Below are 17,992 nucleotides of genomic sequence, written 5' to 3'. Positions count from 1 at the left end.
CCCCTTATAAATTAAAAACATGTTTTTATATATTTAACACCATTATAAATGCTGGGGGCAAAGTGGGGTTTGGGGCAGAGGCTGACAGCTCGTGACCTCCCATGTAATAACCTCGCGACCCCTGAGGGGTCCCGACCCCCAATTTGAAACCCCCTGGGTTAACACATTGTTGTTAATGTAGCCTCACACTCTACAAGGCAGCACAAATGGAGGGAGGGGAGACAGCATTGCAAAGGGGTGTGTGTGTGTGTGTGTGTGAGAGAGAGGTGGGGGGGGGAGAGAGAGACAGACACACACCCTGTGTGTGAGAGAGAGAGAGAGAGACACACATTGCCCCTTTAAGTACGCTGACCCCACTCTAAGTACACTGCCTTTTGAAGTAGATCAGCAAGTTGAGACAGCAGCTGCTGCCAGCAAGCTCCCTCTGTTCTGAGCCCTCTTGTGTCTTCCCTGTGCTCTGTGGACATTGGGGTAAAGGAGCAAGGGGGAGAGGGGAACACCCTGATATTAGTGCTCCTCTTCTCCTCCTCCCCCATCTCCCCCTCCCCTCCCCCCCGCAAAGCAAGCAGGAGGCTCCTGGGTGCAGCTCCAAGGCAGAGGGCAGGAGCAGCACATGGCGGGGGTGGGGAGAGACAGCTGAACTGCTGGCAATTGATAGCCTGCTGGGTGGCTGCCACACAGGGAACTTAGGGGAGCTGATGGGGTGGCTGCCAGTCCACCCTGGTTCCAAGCCCCCACCAGCTAGCTGCAACGGGCTGCTCTTTCTGCAAGCAGTGGACAAAGCAGGCGGCTGCCAAACAACCTTATAAGGGAGCATTGCCCAACTTTAAACAAACATGTTCTCTAATTGATCAGCAACAAAACAACGTTAACCAGGATGATGTTAAGTGAGGAGTTACTGTACCGGGAGTGGGATGTGCCCTGCTGGGGGGGGATATGGAGGAGCAGTGGGGTTGGGGGTGTGTGTCATAAAAGGGCAAATCAAGGAAAGGACAGCGAGAGGGGGAGCACTTAAAGGGCCGATGGGTGGGCAGCCAAGATGACACGTAACCGGCCACCGTCTGGCGCCTGCCCACACTCACCAGCCACTGCAGCTTGCAGTGCGCAGCCAGCGCCAGCTGGAAAGGGGACACTGCCAGTTCTGCTGGCTGAGAGCTGGCACACAGCAGGGGCTGCGCTGACAGACCTGCAGGGGAGCGGGAGGCCCTGCCAGCTGCATCTTCACCCTGCCACCAACCTTGCACACCCTTCCCCATCGTTGGCCACTGGACCCTCCAACTCACCGCTAGTGGACAGGCGGCTGGCGAGCAGGGGTCCGGCCAGCAGCAGGAGTGGACCCATCAGTACTGATGGGAGGGGGAGACAAAATCCGGGACAGTTTGCCCGTTTTTAAGAAAAAGTTGGGACACTTGTAGGAGGGCTTAAAAACAGGACATCTGGTCACCCTATACTTATCCTGTGACACTCAGCATCTGTTTCAGCAACAACAACATTTCCCAGGATCAAACATTCTAGTGCCTATAATGTTGCACACCAGTAGCAGATGACCGGCTAGCATACATCCTAAAACACCAAAAATCCCCTTAGCAGGATAACAAGTCTCTAAGGCCATGTCTGTACATACAGCGCTGTAGCAGTGCACCTGTGCCAATACAGCTGTGCCACTATAGTGCATCTGGTAAAGAGAGCTCTATGCTGATGGAAGAGAGCTCTCCCGTCGACATTAAAAAAACCACTTCCATGAGCATCATAAGCTATGTTGCAGCAGAAGCTCTCCTGCTGACAGTGCTGTGCACACAAACGCTCATGTCAATGTAACTTATGTCGTTTGGGGGGGTGCTGACATAGGCTGTAGTGTAGACACAGCCTTACTGTATTAGCCCTGTACAACCAAAATCCTCATCTGGACAAGAAAATGTAAAAATATCAACTTAAAAAAAATCACATTTCAGTTTGAATATTTTTTTAGTCTCCCTATTTCTTTAATGCAGAGTGCTGCTTTGCACTTCTAAAATGTCTTTCAAAGAATGTCAAAGCATTTTATAAACATTAAACTCCATAATTCCACACAGATATTAGTATTTTCTCCTCTAAAATGAAGATGTTGAGGGCCTCTGAAAAATGGCATTGTGAGGTTCCATATTTATTGCATCCTAATGATTCCACATCAGATTTGCTCAGTCTAAAAGTAAAAAGATGGTTTTTTTTGACAACACTGAAAACTCAACCTGGAATCCTAGAGCCTTGTACTTAGTCTTGAGCATCATCACTAGAAATAAAAGATTCAGTTGTTGTGCTGCTGATGTATACAAAATGATATAGAATCCAGCTTCCTGTCCCATAGCAATGTTTGCTCTACCAGGCTAGCCAGGATACAAAACAACATGTTTGTCATAACTTTTTTTTTTTATGACTGAATACCTACACAGGGAAACAGATGTCAAGAAACACAGCATTATTTTTACTCAGTCACTTCCTTGATCATAACCGTACTGACTTGCTCAAAATCAGAGTGAGTTAAAAGCAGGAGTAGTACTAAAAACATTGGTTCACAATTCCTTGATATAACAAATTAGACACACTCCCTAACTCACTTCCAGTAGTAAGGATTCACCTGTAATGTACTCTAATATGAAGTACAGTACGCTCCCGTTTATCCAAATGGCCTGGGGGACAGCCAAAACTTTCAGATAATCGGGCACTCACATAAACATGAGTACTACCAACCAACATAGGGTGACATGGGGGATGCACTCTGGGTTCAGATAACCTAATTCCTTTTATCTGAAAATCCTAGTTAACTGAAATTATACTGTACTATAAGTGCTAGGTATCATTCTAAAATCACTTTATTTGACCTGCCTCCAACTCCTGATTGATGAACTATATATATGAACAATACGCTCTGGGCGGCGCCAGCCATGCCAGCAGATAAGCCCCAGCTGCGCTGGCCGGCAGGATCGGCCCCAGCTGCTTAATTGGTTAACCATTTAAATGACATATTTTTAATCGTTTAAATGGTTAATTTTTAAAATGGTATTTACATGTCTAGTGTGAACCCTAAAGCCTGAAAGATAAGAAGGTAAATATAAAGAATCCAACTGCGCAGTATTTCTTTTTAACGGGTGCTCAGTCAACTTGATGTTCATTTGAACGATCGTACTGCATAGTTCTGATTGATTACCGTTGAACTTGCTTGAGTACGAGTAATTTTACCAGGTGTCCTGTATTCAGCATAGGGAAATATGGTCACTCTATATAAGTGACATTATAAAACTGTAGTTATCTTTGGAGTTTGTATATAGACAAGTTTTTTGAGGTGTTGAATCTGCTTGTCTGAACTGTATTTACCGAAGGATTTGCTTCATTTGGCAGTTACATCTTCAATGTAATGTGTCAGTATTGTTGTCCTGAATAGACTGGGTTGCTAGCCACTATGAGCTCTTTCACAAAATTCTTGATGAATGTGTTATTTTCCTTTTGTACTTGTTGATAGCCCATGTGATCCTAAGTAGTATAAAAACATGTTAAGGATCAGACATGAGCTTTAAGCCAGAAAACTAGATGTTACTTGGTATGCCCAAGTATTGCATGTATTGCTGAACTGTGGTTGACTTACATTTCATATGTGCAATACTGAAATACAGTGCGGGTAAGATAAGGATTAGTTGTCATTCTTACCCTTAAGTTTTTTTGGCCTTCTTCTTAAACAAACACAAAGGGAGAGAAATCGTATGCAGGTGTATGAGTTGATATCATGGATCCCTTGCTGTTAAAAGGTCTGATCTTGCAAATTTTTATGAGTAGTTTTATGGATTCTAGTGGGACCACTTGCAGGATAAGGGCCAGATTTGTACTTGATCTGTTCAGTTCTATACTGCTGGAATAAATAACATGCATACCACAGTGCATTGCAGAAATCATGTTTCTCATGGCCAGAGACTTAAGGGTGGGTTGTTTTGACTCAATAGACCAGTGGTCCCAAGACTCTTTACCTCATGTCCCCTCCCTCCCCCTGCAACTCCCCCTGAGCTGGGGCTGGGAGTGGGGCCACGGCTGTTGGAGGGGGGAACGTGGACAGGGGTAAGGGGGCTGGCACCCGGGACCCTGGACCAGGACTGGAACTGGGTGGTGCCTCCCCCGGCGGGAGCTGGCCCGGGCCCCAGCTGCGCCCCCCAAATGTTCCGCCCCACAGTTCGGGGACCTCTGCAATAGACTGATTTATTTAGGAGCGTTTATGTTCTATGTAGTTTGGTCTTTGTAAACTATATTGAAAAATCTTTATAAAATGTATTTGTAAGGTGGAAACTGGTAACCATGGACAGTTACTAAAATTAAACAGTTTCTTTTTAGAGGCACTTGAACATGGTGATGGGCACAGTATAAGATTTTGTATTTAAAAGAGGTAATGATTTTCAGCGTCTTTTAGTTGCAGTGGTTAAAACTCATATTTCAGCAGGTGGATGGAGTGAATTTTGTGTTCCTGAACATAAAGATTTGCAATGAAAAAGTTAACCGTGGACCCATACCTAGTGCCCTACCAAATTCACGATCATGAAAAAACACGTCATGGACTGTGAAATCTGGTCTCCCACCATGTAATCTGGTCTTTTGTGTGCTTTTACTCTAAACTATACAGATTTCACGGGGAAGACCAGCATTTCTCAAATTGGGGGTCCTGACCCAAAAGGGAGTTGCGGGGGTGGGTGGGTCGGAAGGTTATTTTAGGGGAGCCAGGGTATTGCCACCCTTACTTCTGCGCTGCCTTCAGAGCTGGGTGGCTGGAGAATGGCAGCTCTTCAGTGCCCTGCCAGCAGCAGCGCAGAAGTAAAGTTGGGAATACCATACCATGCCATCCTTACTTCTGCACTGGTGCTGGCAGCGGCTCTGCGTTCAGAGCTGGGCTCCCGATCAGCAGCTGCCACTCTCCAGCTGACCAGCTCTGAAAGAGCAAGGGTAGCAGTACCGCAAACCTCCTCCCACCCCCCACCTCATTTTTGGGTCAGGACCCCTATAATTAAAACACTGTGAAATTTTAGATTTAAATACCTGAAATCATGAAATTTCCTCTTTTAAAAAATCCTATGACTGTGAAATTGACCACTGTCAAGGCTGAATCCCCAATCTGTCACTCTGAGTGCAGAAAGTGCGGGCCCGCAAGGATTTTAAAAATTAATACTTGCCACTCCAGGCTTGTATTACACTCCCACAGTTACAGCTTTTCTCTGACCTTGGCTTGGTAAACGCTGCCACCACCCAAATGCAACCCCCCCCCTTTGAACCCAGGAAGGAACACTTGGGAATTCCTCCCTGTGGGGTACCCTCAAGCCCTTTCACACACCCCCGCCCCCGGGGAAGAGCTGAGAAAGAAAACAAAGGAAATTAGCTGTGGCTACCAGCTAATCAAACAACATGCACAAACCTCTTAGGACACCAAAAATCCAATCCTGTTCTTAAAAAGGGTAAATTTTATTAAAAACAAAAAGGAAAAAAATACATCTGGAACTTTGGCTTTTTGCTAGATCTTAAAAGAAACAATTACAAAAATTAAGCACCCAAAATAGTTTTCGTGGGGGTTCAGCTTAAAGGTTACAAGCAAACAAAAGCATCTGGGGTTAGCACAGAAGAGATCCACAAGCCAAAATAAGAAATAAACCTGATAGCATCTAACTAAACATTCCCTATCCAAATTATTTCTTCCAGGTATGGAAAATACTTTTTCATACCTGGTTCAAACCTTACATAGCATTTCTGCTTATAGCATTACTGCTCCGTGTCCCTGCAGCCCAGAGAACAACACTGACAAAGGGAAAGTTTCTTTCCCATTTTTAAAAGTTCTAGCCTTCCCATTGGCTCTTTTGGTCAGGAGCCTACTCCTTTTCTTTTACCTGTGGGCTTGTTAACCCTTTACAGGTAAAGCAAGCAGAGAACAGCTACCAAGTTTTACAGCAAGTTGTCTGGCTGGTTGTTCATCAAAGGGAGCTATCCCCCCACTTTATTTATCACAACCACAATGGACCATGAATTTGGTAGGGCCCTACCCATAATCTATTGGTGTCCCTCAACAGTCCGCTGCAATTTGAGAAGTAAGAGTTTGTCTTTTCCTCTTTTCCTAACACGGCTGCTACTCTGAAATCTTTTCCTCTTGTTTTTTTGCTCCCTGGCTTGTCAGGATGGGAGAGCACCACGGGACTGTTGCGATTGATGTGGAGTACTTTCTTGCTAAATGTGGATTTTCCGACTAGCATAATTTTGGTCGTTACTGGAGAATGCCACTATGGAACTGGTCTCATTCAGAAAGGGACTGTAATGACCGTGGTGGAAGACTGCTTCCACATTTTACTTGTCAAGAATAATCCTCAATGTGTATGGGGTGGGTGGGCACAGAAAGGGAGAATGAAGATTGTTCTGAAGCTTCAAAGTTAAAGATTCTAAGCCAGATTCAGTGCTGGTGTAATTCTGTTCTATAGAATGGCGTCAATTTGTGTAACAGTTAAATGTTTAAATACAAAAATTCCAAGATATTCAAGTTGAGGCTGGTGTTGGTTGTGAGCAGGGTCGTGTTTTCTTTCTCCTCCTGCGCTATCATAAACATGGGTTAAGAATGCCACTCCATCTTTTTCTTTGGGTTTCTCTGGAAGTTTGATCTGGACTGATACCTTATGTTTAAACATACAGTAGTACTTAGTATTTTTCTTTTGGACTCTTACATTTAAAAAAAAAAAAAAAAACTTAAATTTTATCCTAGTAGATGATAAAATATATTTATCTATAAAGGTTCATAAATGCCAGTTCAGGATTGTTTGTTTTTTTCCATTAAATGAGACTTATTTTTCCAAGGAACTATATAGAGTTTGCTTACTGTTTATGCTAATGCAGTAGATTAGTAATGTAATCGCTTAATGTCATTTAGATTATTACCCCTTAGTTTTTTTTAAAAGAGAGCTGAATATTGGTATGTATGTTTGAAACAGTTCAAGCCAAACTTACTTCAGGTTGAGGCCTTGTATAACTAGATCATGACTGAGGCCTTGACCCTGAAAAAGCTCTCACGTGCTAAATTTACATATATGAATTATCCAATGAAGCCAATGGAACTATGTATTTGTCTAAGTGTTTGCAGAACTCAAGGCTGAGTTTTCACTTTCTTGAGACTGGTGCTCATAAGAGATGTTGTGGTACTGATAGATTGTTTATTATTCATGGTAAGTACTTTAAACAAGATAATTTTGTTTTCTTTACATGTGTATCTTTACAGTTATAAACTCAATTAAATGCACGCAGTAAATCTATTTGAGTTAATTTTGGGAAATTGTTTGTTTTGATATGCATGATAAACTCCTCAGTTCGGCATTTCAAACTTAGATATATGTGGAGGAAGAAAAATGTAAAAGTCATCATCTACTCTTTCTGCTGTCCGAAATAACTAAGTTTCATTTTGTTTATAATAGGTTATTTCCCTAGTACTACAATAGTAGGTTATTTTTCCTAGTATTTTCCTGATTCTACTTTCAGATGCCTAGCGCATCTTATTGTGTTAACTTAGTCCCATTCTTCAAACTCTATCTCACCTGAGAATAGTTCCTTTGACATAATTGGAATTATTTCACTAAGCAAGAGTTTGCAGGATCAGGTCATTAGCTTGTATATGGTCTTACACAATAGTGGATTTTGAGGTGCACAGTGAGTTCATATATATCTTTAACTATTGCATGTTTATCTAGAAACGTTAGCAGACTTTTCTTCATAGAGTTCACATGATCAACACTAATATCTGACAATAGAATCTGATTTTGTATTTAAATATTTCTATTCTTAAAGATGCCTGCTCCTTGTGATTCATTGCTTGAAGATATTGAGGATATTGTGTCAGCACAAGATGTGAAACCACATGACCGACAATTTGCACGAAAGAATGTTGTTCCTAAAGTGCGAAAACGCAGTTCACAAAAAAATGTTCAGGCGGATGATGATCCACCAAGTGATAGGTAAGTTCTTCTTTCAAAAAAACCCTAGTATGTACACACTAACAGTTTTTTAAAATAAAATGGAATGTGGCATTGCCCCATAGCTTTTAAGTTGTCGTCAGATTTGGTTGTAATAAAAACTTTGCTGCTTTTGTTAAGCACACTGATAATTTGGGGCCCGAGTTTCAAATATACTCAGTATTCCTTATTGTGGCCTAATTGCTAAAAAGCTCAGCAGCTCCCACTGAAATGCCTGAATGAAGTGACCAGATTTACAAAATTGCTCAGCACCTTGTATTATTTTCAGAGACAGTTACTGGATACTGAGAAGTTTTGACAATTTGGACTTTTCATTTAGGATGCCTAAATGGGAGCTGAGCTCTTGAAAATCTAGCTCTTGGATTCTAGTGTCTTTGTGGGGTTTAGGGTGGGGAAGTAGAATTTAAAATGTTAAAAGTGGTGACAGTTTACTGTTGAGTCTTTCAGATTACCTATTCAGTAATGGAAATAACTGACTGTTAAATGGCATGGAAGAGTATCAGCATCAGATAACATAAAACTGATATTCTGTAGAATGTTGGAAAGCTGATGCATCTATGCATCCTCTTCCAAGAATAAAAAGAGAGAGTAGAAGTGGATCTTTGCATTAAAGCATCCCTTCAAAGTAAATTTGAACTTGAATGTACGTTTTTAGAATGCGCTAAAAAGACTTCAAGATATTAGATCTGCCCTCTAGTCCCATTGCCAATTTTTGTGGTTATACATAAATTTCTTATTTTGTTTTTCTTTTCCCTGTTACTACCTTGTGAAGCCCACGCAAATGATAGAAACTGAACATATGCAAAGTGCTATCAAATCCACTAAGTAAACAAGAAAGCAATCCATTTCCAGTCTTTAATTATTTAATTCTGGAATTCTCAGGAAACACCATTTTGGCTTTATGCTTTACAGTCTACTAGAGATCTGAATTTCATAAGCATAATAGCATTTTTTTAATCATTAAGTCTGTAGAGTTAGCCCCTTTCAAAGATAGATAGTATGTTCTTGATATGATGGAATCAGTGTATTTGTTGCTGTATCAAGGATCTTCAGCTATCCCTATTTAGTAGTTCTCTCTCTGTTGGCCCCTCACCATTACTGTGTGGTTTTCAGTGGTTTTTACTCTGGTAATTTATGTCCCTACAAAGGATGACCTTTTTGGAGCTTTATGTCTGGGATCTAGCCAGGGATGTTTAAGGACTACACATGTGTGTTTGCTTTAATCCTAGACCTTGTGTACACTACAAAGTTTTGTCAGGAAAAGCTGCCTTTTGCCTACAAAACAGTGGAAGTATACACTCTACAAAGTTACTTTTGGCTGCAAAACAAAACCACCTTGATGAGAGGCATAAAGCTTTTTGCAGCAAAGTTAAAGCTACAAGGTGTCAGTGTAGAGACACTACTGTTTGTTTGGTTGACATAACTGACTTCCACCAGTATCCCACAATGCCTGCCCTGACTGCTCTGCTCAGTGTTTTGATCTCTGCTGCCCTGCAGGCATGTGCCCCTCCCCTTTCAAAGGTCCTGGAAGTATCTGACAGCTGAGCATGCTGCTCTGTTCTGGGAACAAAGAGCAAATCATTAACTGTGGAATGCTCCTGTTCTCCCCTGCACTAGGAACACAGTGGTAGGCAGACTTTTGCTGTGGGGAATGGGGGGGCAGATTGCTGTGCTGCTTTGACATTCCTCAGCATGGAGAGCTCACAGAGCTGCTCAGAATGCCGCTCCCGGCAGCTGAGGAGGCTGTGGGAGAACTCAGAGGGAATCAGGAACCATAGGCAGGCAGGCAGAGTGGGCTGCTTCTGCCAGGAGGGTAGGGAGAGACTGCTGTGCAGAGCAGATCCAGGGGCTGATGTGTGTGGGGGGTGTCCCCTTCCCCCTGCCTCAGGATCGGTTGGTCAGCCTGTTGTCTCCCTCTCCCTCCCCCCCACTTCAGTTGAAAAGCAGCTGACAATCTACTAGGATGCCCATGGAATGATGGGATTGAGAAACCTGCATCATGTGATGCTGCAACTGCCCCATGAGGCATTGCAAACCCTTTCCAAAGCATCCTGCAGCTAGTTGCACAGTAGGGGCTGGTCTACACTAGGAGGGGGGGAATCGATCTAAGATACGCAACTTCAGCTACGAGAATAGTGTAGCTGAAGTCGATGTATCTTAGATCGATTTACCACAGGTCCTCACGGCGCGGGATCGACGGCCACGGCTCCCCCTCGACTCTGCTTCCGCCTCTCGCTCTGGTCGAGTTCAGGAGTCGATGGGGAGCACGTTCGGGGATCGATTTATCGCGTCTAGACGAGACACGATAAATCGATCCCCGATAGATCGATTACTACCCGCCGATCCGGCGGGTAGTGAAGATGTACCCTAAGAAAGCTACCACAGTGCACTGCTGTCTGTATTGATGCAAGAGCTGCTAGTGTGGATGCACTCTGCCGACACAAGGAGCATAGTGTGGACATGCAACAGCGGTTTTAATTAAAGCGGCATAACTGTTGCTGACAAAACTTTGTAGTATAGACAAGGCCCTACAAATTTTCTGCAAACAGGCATGATTCTTATCCATTGGTCATTCTTGACTACTCAGTGTCTCTTAGGACTTGTCTACACTTACAGTGCTGTAGTGGTGCAGCTGCAGCGCTTAGTGAAGACACTACCTATGGGAGAGCTTCTCCCATCAGTGTAGGTACTCCACCTCCCCAAGAGGTGTTAACTATGTTGATGGGAGAAGCCCACCGTCCTGAATGATGTATAGTATTGCCTCGGAGTTACGAACACCTTGGGAATGGAGGTTGTTTGTAACTGAAATGTTCATAACTCTGAACAAAACGTTATGGTGGTTCTTTCAAAAATTTAAAACTGAACATTGACTTAATACAGCTCTAAAACTTTACTATGCAGAAGAAAAATGCTGCGTTTAACCATCTTAAATTAAATGAAACAAGCACAGAAACAGTTTCCTTACCTTATAACATTTTTTTAAAACTTTCCCTTTATTTTTTTAGTAGTTTTCATTTAACACAATACAGTACTGTATTTGCTTTTTTATTTTTTTGTCTCTGCTTCCTGATTGCATACTTCTGGTTCCAAATGAGATGTGTGGTTGACGGTCAGTTCATAACTCTGGTGTTTGTAACTCTGATGGTCTACTATAGTTATACCGATGTAAATTGGTAGTGTAAGCCAAGGCTTGAGATTTGTTTTATTCTTCTAGTGGGCTCTTTTGTATCATGGCTGTACCTCTGGAGCAACCAAATTATAAATCTTCAAATAAGCTGGCATGTCCTCTACTACAGTGGTACAAATCTGCCACAATAATACTTTTGTAGCTCAGAAAGGTTGGGGTACAGAGCTTTTCATCCCTACCTCACTGGTCTGGATTAGTAGTGATGTCTGATAGGTGGCCTTTGTGGAGTGAGTTGAAGGCACATAGGTGAGGCAGCATGAGAAGCTTGAAATTTAGCTGTACCCAGTGGTGAGCTGGAGCTGGTTTGCGGGAACCGGTTGTTAAATTTAGAAGCCCTTTTAGAACCGGTTGTCCCGCGCGGGACATTTAAATTTAACAACTGGTAAAGCTCCGGCAGCTCTCCGCCCCGCCCCTGGACCCAGCTCACTTCCGCCTCCTCCCCTGAACGCTCCACCCCTCTTCTCCTCCCCCTCCCCTGCTTCCCGCGAATCACCTGTTCGCGCGGGAAGCCTGGGGGGCTGAGAAGCAAGCGGCAGCTTTGCGCAGGTGAGCTGGGGCGGGGGGGGGGGGGCATGAAGAGGGTTCCAGTGAGGCGCGGCCCGGCCGAGTGGCCCCGGCCCCGGCCTCAGCCCCGGCTGACCTGCCCCGGCCCAGCGGCCCCAGCCCAGCGGCTCTGGCTCCGGCCGAGCGGCTCCAGCCGACCTGCCCCGGCTGAGCGGCGTGGCTGTAGCGCCGCCAGCCATCTCCAGGCAGCGGGGCAGTCAGGAAGGAGCAGGGGTTGGATGGGGCGGTGGGAGGCAGTCAGGGGCGGGGGTTCCAGGGGCAGTCAGGGGACAGAGAAAAGGGGTGGTTGGATGGGGCAAGGGTCCCGGGGGGCCATCAGGAATGAGAGGAGGGGTTGGATGGGGCAGCCGGGGGCAGTCAGGGGACAGGGAAGGGGTGGATGGGGCAGGTGTCTGGGGGGGGGGGGGAGGGGCGTCAAGGAACGCGGGGTGTTGGATGGGGCAGGGCGGGGGCGGACAACGACCCCCTCGTGGGGTGAGGAGGAGGGAACTGGTTGTTAAGATTTAGGCAGCTCATCACTGGCTGTACCTATTTCATGGATAGATGACTTATTTTTAGTCCTGTCAATCTGGTACTGTGTATGAACATTGAAATCTCTATCTTTAAAAAAAAAAAACCCAACTTTTTTTTTTTAGGTTTTTGATTCCATATAGCTACAGAGTATAGTCTTCTCTTTCCATATACCCTCTCTATTTTGAAGATATCATTTCTGTCTTACCTTCCTCGCCCCCCCATTAAAATACTGAATCTTTTCTTCCTTCTCCACCTCATTGAGGTTGGGTGGAGTCATTTAACATTCCAATGTATAGGGACCAAAACCTTTTGTTCCTGAGTGCCTGAAATGACTTCATGTTTTATTTTGTTTTTATCTCTAACTTGCTTTCCTGATTCTGTTCTTTCAACAGCATTATTCCCGGTGCACAAAAAATCTGGATACGCACATGGGGATGTTCTCATAATAATTCAGATGGAGAATATATGGCTGGACAGTTGGCTTCTTATGGGTACAGAATTACAGGTAATGATCTCAGTCAAGCTACTTGCAGGTTTTTTGCTGATTTGTTTAAATATTTAGATTGAACCAGTCTAGTCTTTTTAAATTAGATTTTACTACACCCCCTTTAATCTCAGCATGTTAGCAGGCTTGTTTGGCATTAGTAAACTGTATTTGGAAGTCCATTCAGTGATGTGAGCCATATTTGTGGGCCTCATAGAATTGTAGGACAGCAAGGGACTGGAAGAGGTCATCTAGTCCAGTCCCCTGCACCTTTTGAGGCAGTTCTGATCTATTATGTCAGATTGCTGTTTGAATGTGATGAGTCCTGCTAAAAGTTACAGAATTTAAGTTAAAATAGATTTTGGTGCAGATCCAGTAGTTAATTTTTAAATCTCAATGTCTTGGGGATTTTTAAATCTCTACTTTAGTTAAAACCTGAACCAAATCTTATGTCAGTAAAATTCTGTGTTTTTCTTATATAACTACAAGCAAATTCATTTTCTGTAGTCTTCAGATATATAAAAAAAAAAAATTGAGATTTTATATGACAGATTTTAACCTGAACTTTTAAACCTGCTTTTTGAGGATGGATTTTACAGTAGAAACACTAAAAAAAAATCTTAACTGCCTGTTGAGTTTTAGGAGACCTGCAGACTGCATATTATTTTTAATGCAACTGAGATCTAATTGGCCAAACAAAGATTTGGTGTGCTCAGCAGCAACTGGGGACACTAATTTGAAGCCCGTCTTTTTTTCTTTATGGACTGGCAGATTCTGGTCATGGTACAGAAGCAGCACACTTGTCCTTAGGGGCAAGAACACCATGTGTTATAAAATAGTGATCCCTCCTGACAATTTAAGTACGGCATTGATAGGACCCAAAAGGAGAGTTCTGTTCATTACCCTCCCCTGAAAAAAAAATGGTGATCACTGATGGGAAGAAAAGAGAGAGAGAGAGACTTTTCCTCTGACCAAATGAAATGGTAGTTCAGAAAGTGAATGGCTTCAGAACAATTATGATTGGCTTATAGGGTAACATCTAACAGATAACATCAAATTCTACGATAATCGTGTGGGTTTGATTTACTTCCAGTGGCTTCTGTTAGAGTAAGGTTGTTTTTTTTTTGTTTTTTGTTTTGTTTGTTTTTATTATCTTTGTTAAGCAGAACCTAACCATTGGTCTAAACATAAGGAAATGTACTGTCATTGGAACACATGGGTGAGGAGTGACCTGGAGGGAATGTCTTTTGTCACATAACGACTTGTCTGTCAGACTTTGGAGCAGAATTGACCGTCTTTGATGGGCACCATGTCAAGCTCTTTATTTCTGGAGGGGTAACTTGTGATATGTAAGGGTTGGGGCAGGATCCTCTGGATTCCAAGGGATATAAGACCCTACCTACTCTTGCTTCCTCTCTGAACAGGACTGTTTTTAAAGTTCTCATCTGTTTGCCCTCCTCTCCTTTGCCACAAACAAGCAGTACAACATGCCTAATGCAGTGCTGAAAAGATCACTTAAGAAAACTGAAAATATCTGTAACATATTGAAATTAAAACCATAGCTCTTAACTAGTCAAAGTTCAGAATGAAGGACATAATGCAAAATAATAGCCAATGAGTTAAATTTTCATAAACACAGTTCCCCAGGTGATTGCTTCAGCATATATCTGGATACTTTAAAGCATTTACGCCTAAGGTTAGGTGCTCAGATACTACAGTAATGTGTGATATAAAAACCTATATACAATAGAGTAGGAGCATGTCTTAAGGGATGTTAAATGATGCGTGAACTCTCCCCACTCTGCTGTAGGCTCTGCCTACACTCAGATTTGAAACTGTTAGTGACTTAGCGAAGACTATTCAAACATAGTTCTAGTTAGGAAGATACTAATGTTTTCCCTACCTTTCGTAGATTGAGACTTTTTTTTGCAAAACTGAGTTAAATCTTGTTTACATAGGCTGTACAGTGTTTCCCATCTAGCCAATGTGAAGTGGATCCAATTGTTCAAAAATGTGATTTAGCTCAGACAGAGCCTGGGTTGTTCATTTGTTGTCATGAATCTGCACTCCAAGGAAAGTGTGTGCAGTTTTGGAGTGTTGGAGAGATATATTGGGCAGTAAGAGGTGTCCATCATTATATTTTCTAGTGTACGTTGTATGGATTGGATTAAAGAACATATCTCACAAACAATATATGCTTCATGTAGCACCAAGCTCTAACTAGCCATTGGAGATTGGTGCCAGCTGATTCCAGGGCCTACTGTTAGAGGCAGATCTGGACAAAAATATTTTTAAATGTGCTCTATAAGTGGCCACGTTTAAAACATTTTTGACAAAATGTATTTTTATCAAAATATGCTGTTTTGTGAAAGCTGGGAAGGTTTCTGGGGTCCAGGGCAGACTCTGGTCATTTCTGACAAGCGAAAGAGCGAGAGATGTGAAAACAGTCATTTCGAGACAACTTCATTTCATGGAAATGTTTGAAAGGTGTGTGTGTGTGTGTAGTTAAAAACAAATGTCAAAACCTCAAAAGTTGTTGCAAAATGGAATTGTTCTCCTGCCTGTTTGAGGGCTCAAATGTATTTCCAGTGAGCAAATTCCTGAATAGAGGACCTGCTACAATAAATACCTTGCTTCCAATTTCCTTGAGCTTTAATGTGGGTAAGACAGTCTGTATTCTCAAGATGCAATAATATGCTGTACTGAATTGTGGAATATATCACCTATCCTGTTGTCAGGGCCAGCTCCAGGCACCAGTGAAGGAAACAGTTGCTTGGGGCGGCCAATGGAATGGGGCGGCATGTCTGGGAATTCGGCGGCGGGTCCCTCAGTCCCTGGGAGCGAAGGACCCGCCGCTGAATTGCCACAGAAGAATGAAGCGGTGCGATTGAGCTGCCGCAGAAGTGCCGCCGATCGGCTTTCCCCCCCCCCCTCCTTCGCCGCCTGGGACGGCAAAAAAGCTGGAGCCAGCCCTGCCTGTTGTAACCACTTAACCAGTCCTGTCATTCTAAAATTAGGGCAAATGGCAATTCTGCTACGCTGCATGCAGTAATTGAGTGCACTCTGTTATTTGCTAATTGATCATATTGTTTTTGTTTTAAAATTTTGTCAAATATTAAAAAGTCTGCAAACAAAAGTTTCTGAAATTTAACTCTGACTTTAAAACTCTCAGTTGATTCTTGGATTATATGTGAAATCATGAAATCAGTAAAATCAAAAATTGCCATAGAATTCATTGTAATGATCTTTTAAATTGCAAGACCCATTAAGAGTGGCATATTGGAATACCACAGTAGTTTCATCATGGAAAATGTTTAGCTATCTGGAGGTAAGGGGTTATTTTTGGCACACAGTGTGCTAATAAAATTGACAGACTTTGCAAGAGAACATTTGGCTTTTACATACATCCTTGATTCAGGGTAAAAAAAAAAAAAAAAGCTTTGTGGGGAAGTCCTAAGTATTTGCACTGGGATCTTAGTGGGCCCCATGACTGAGTGGCTCAAAAATTCCTCTGGTTACAATACAGTTCATTTATTAGACATGCAGGCTCTGGTTATGTGAGGGGCATGAAATTGAGTCAAGGTTGCCAATACATATTTGAAAGATAGCTGCTCCAGATGGCTTTAATTGTAAAAGATTTTATTCTTTTGTGGTCATCCCTAGCAACCGGACTTCAAGGGAAGGTGAAGGTATGTGAACCTACAGTGGGGAAAACCACTACAATGCATTTGATGCCTTTGCTCATAGGGAGCATGCCATGGGATTGCTTTCCAGTACAGGACAAATGGAACTTAAATATTATGGGTCGCTCCTCTGCTCAGTTTCCTTTGAAATAGTCAGATGGAGATTTCAAAGGAACAAGATTTTGTGCCCTCATCTAATTTGTTATCAAGCCTCTGCTTTCTGATGCCATTGGGGAATAACTGTATTTGCACTTTTTAATGGAAAGAGTAAATCCTGGTTGTTTATGCTTGGGATATTGGTAGATTGAGTGGTAAACATTTTAAAAATGAAGTGGGAGCAATTCCTTTTTGCCTGAAATGTTTCAGGCCAGAAGTGAATTTTTTTTAAGAAGTTTGAAATGCCAAGCTGCATTTGTCATAAAGCCATGAAGATGTAACTTGCGGGACTATTTTGGGAAGTCAGGGCTTAAAGGCATTGTTTAAAACTTCTCTAACACTTAATATCTCCCTGAGAACTAGTGCATAGACCTTTTATGTAATTATTTGTAGAGCTAGTTTTCAAATTGAATTCGCAAACTGATTGGTTCTGCACCTTTTTCTACAGTGATTGATAGAATTTGCATTAACCTTGTGTATAACTGAATGCCAGCAAATTTGGGGAACAGACTCAGTTTTCCACAACTGTCCACTTATAGTATATACCACACTTCGGCCCTACTGTTAGAGACATTTTCTGCCATCCTGGAGGAAAGTTCTAGACAGCTTTGTGTTAATGATTCCACTTAATGGAATTGCAGAGGTGATGGAATAAAAGTGCCTTCCAGGAAATGAAATCTGAGCTCCCTCACTCCACCCTCAGTTTTTGCTTTTACATGACAGAAGCAGGTAATCTTAATTTCTGCCATCCCTCATCTCCAAAGAATCACAAGGAAAAATTTTTACAAAGAGGAAGAGAGAAAAGCCTCATAAGAATGACAGATGCATATATTTGATGGCCCTCCACCCTTTTGTTTGCAGTAATGTAGGAGGCAACAGCTGTCTCAGACAATTTGTTCTGCTCCAGCCGCCTCACCACCAAGTTTTTGATCCTAGCAGGCAAAGTGAGCTTTTAGCTACAGGCAATCCTGCTGCTTACCTTCAGGGCAGAATTCATCATTTGCTCAGTTCTCAAGCTGGGACATATTCTTATTTACAATGGGAACTAGACAAGCTTTGGATTTTTATCATAGCTACTCCCCATACTCCTATCCCCAGTTTTTTTTGTTATATGACAAAAAAATCGTTGCTTTTGTAAATCAGGAGAATGTATTCCCTTGCTTTAAGTGACACTGGACATGGGGGAGTCTGCCTGGTGCTTAACAACTGCCTTTTTGAAGCCTATCTTAACTGGACCTATATCTTTCTCTGTTCTATATTACTTTCATAGTTGAAGTTTCTGAGACTTTGGAAGCAGGCCTGCAGGACTGAAAAATCTCACAAGCACATTATCCTCACTGACAGTTGGGTAATGCTTGTAAATCCAGGTATGCACACCTGTTTGGGGTTAATTCTTTTT

The 17,992-nt window shown here is 42.7% G+C and overlaps 1 protein-coding gene across 1 annotated transcript in view; it reads left to right on the top strand.

The window, feature by feature from the left end:
- Positions 1 to 17,992, top strand: part of CDKAL1 (CDK5 regulatory subunit associated protein 1 like 1) — a 645,112-nt gene that overhangs the window by 7,922 nt on the left and 619,198 nt on the right. The window contains exons 3-4 of the mRNA XM_065398726.1: positions 7,822 to 7,988; positions 12,663 to 12,775. Coding sequence (XP_065254798.1) covers positions 7,822 to 7,988; positions 12,663 to 12,775 — 280 coding nt within the window. The remainder of the gene's footprint in view (positions 1 to 7,821; positions 7,989 to 12,662; positions 12,776 to 17,992) is intronic.

Source organism: Emys orbicularis, chromosome 2, assembly GCF_028017835.1.
Source record: "Emys orbicularis isolate rEmyOrb1 chromosome 2, rEmyOrb1.hap1, whole genome shotgun sequence".
NCBI lineage: Eukaryota > Metazoa > Chordata > Testudines > Emydidae > Emys > Emys orbicularis.
Note: the sequence above shows the minus strand (reverse complement) of the source record. Positions and strands in the feature narration are given on the sequence as shown.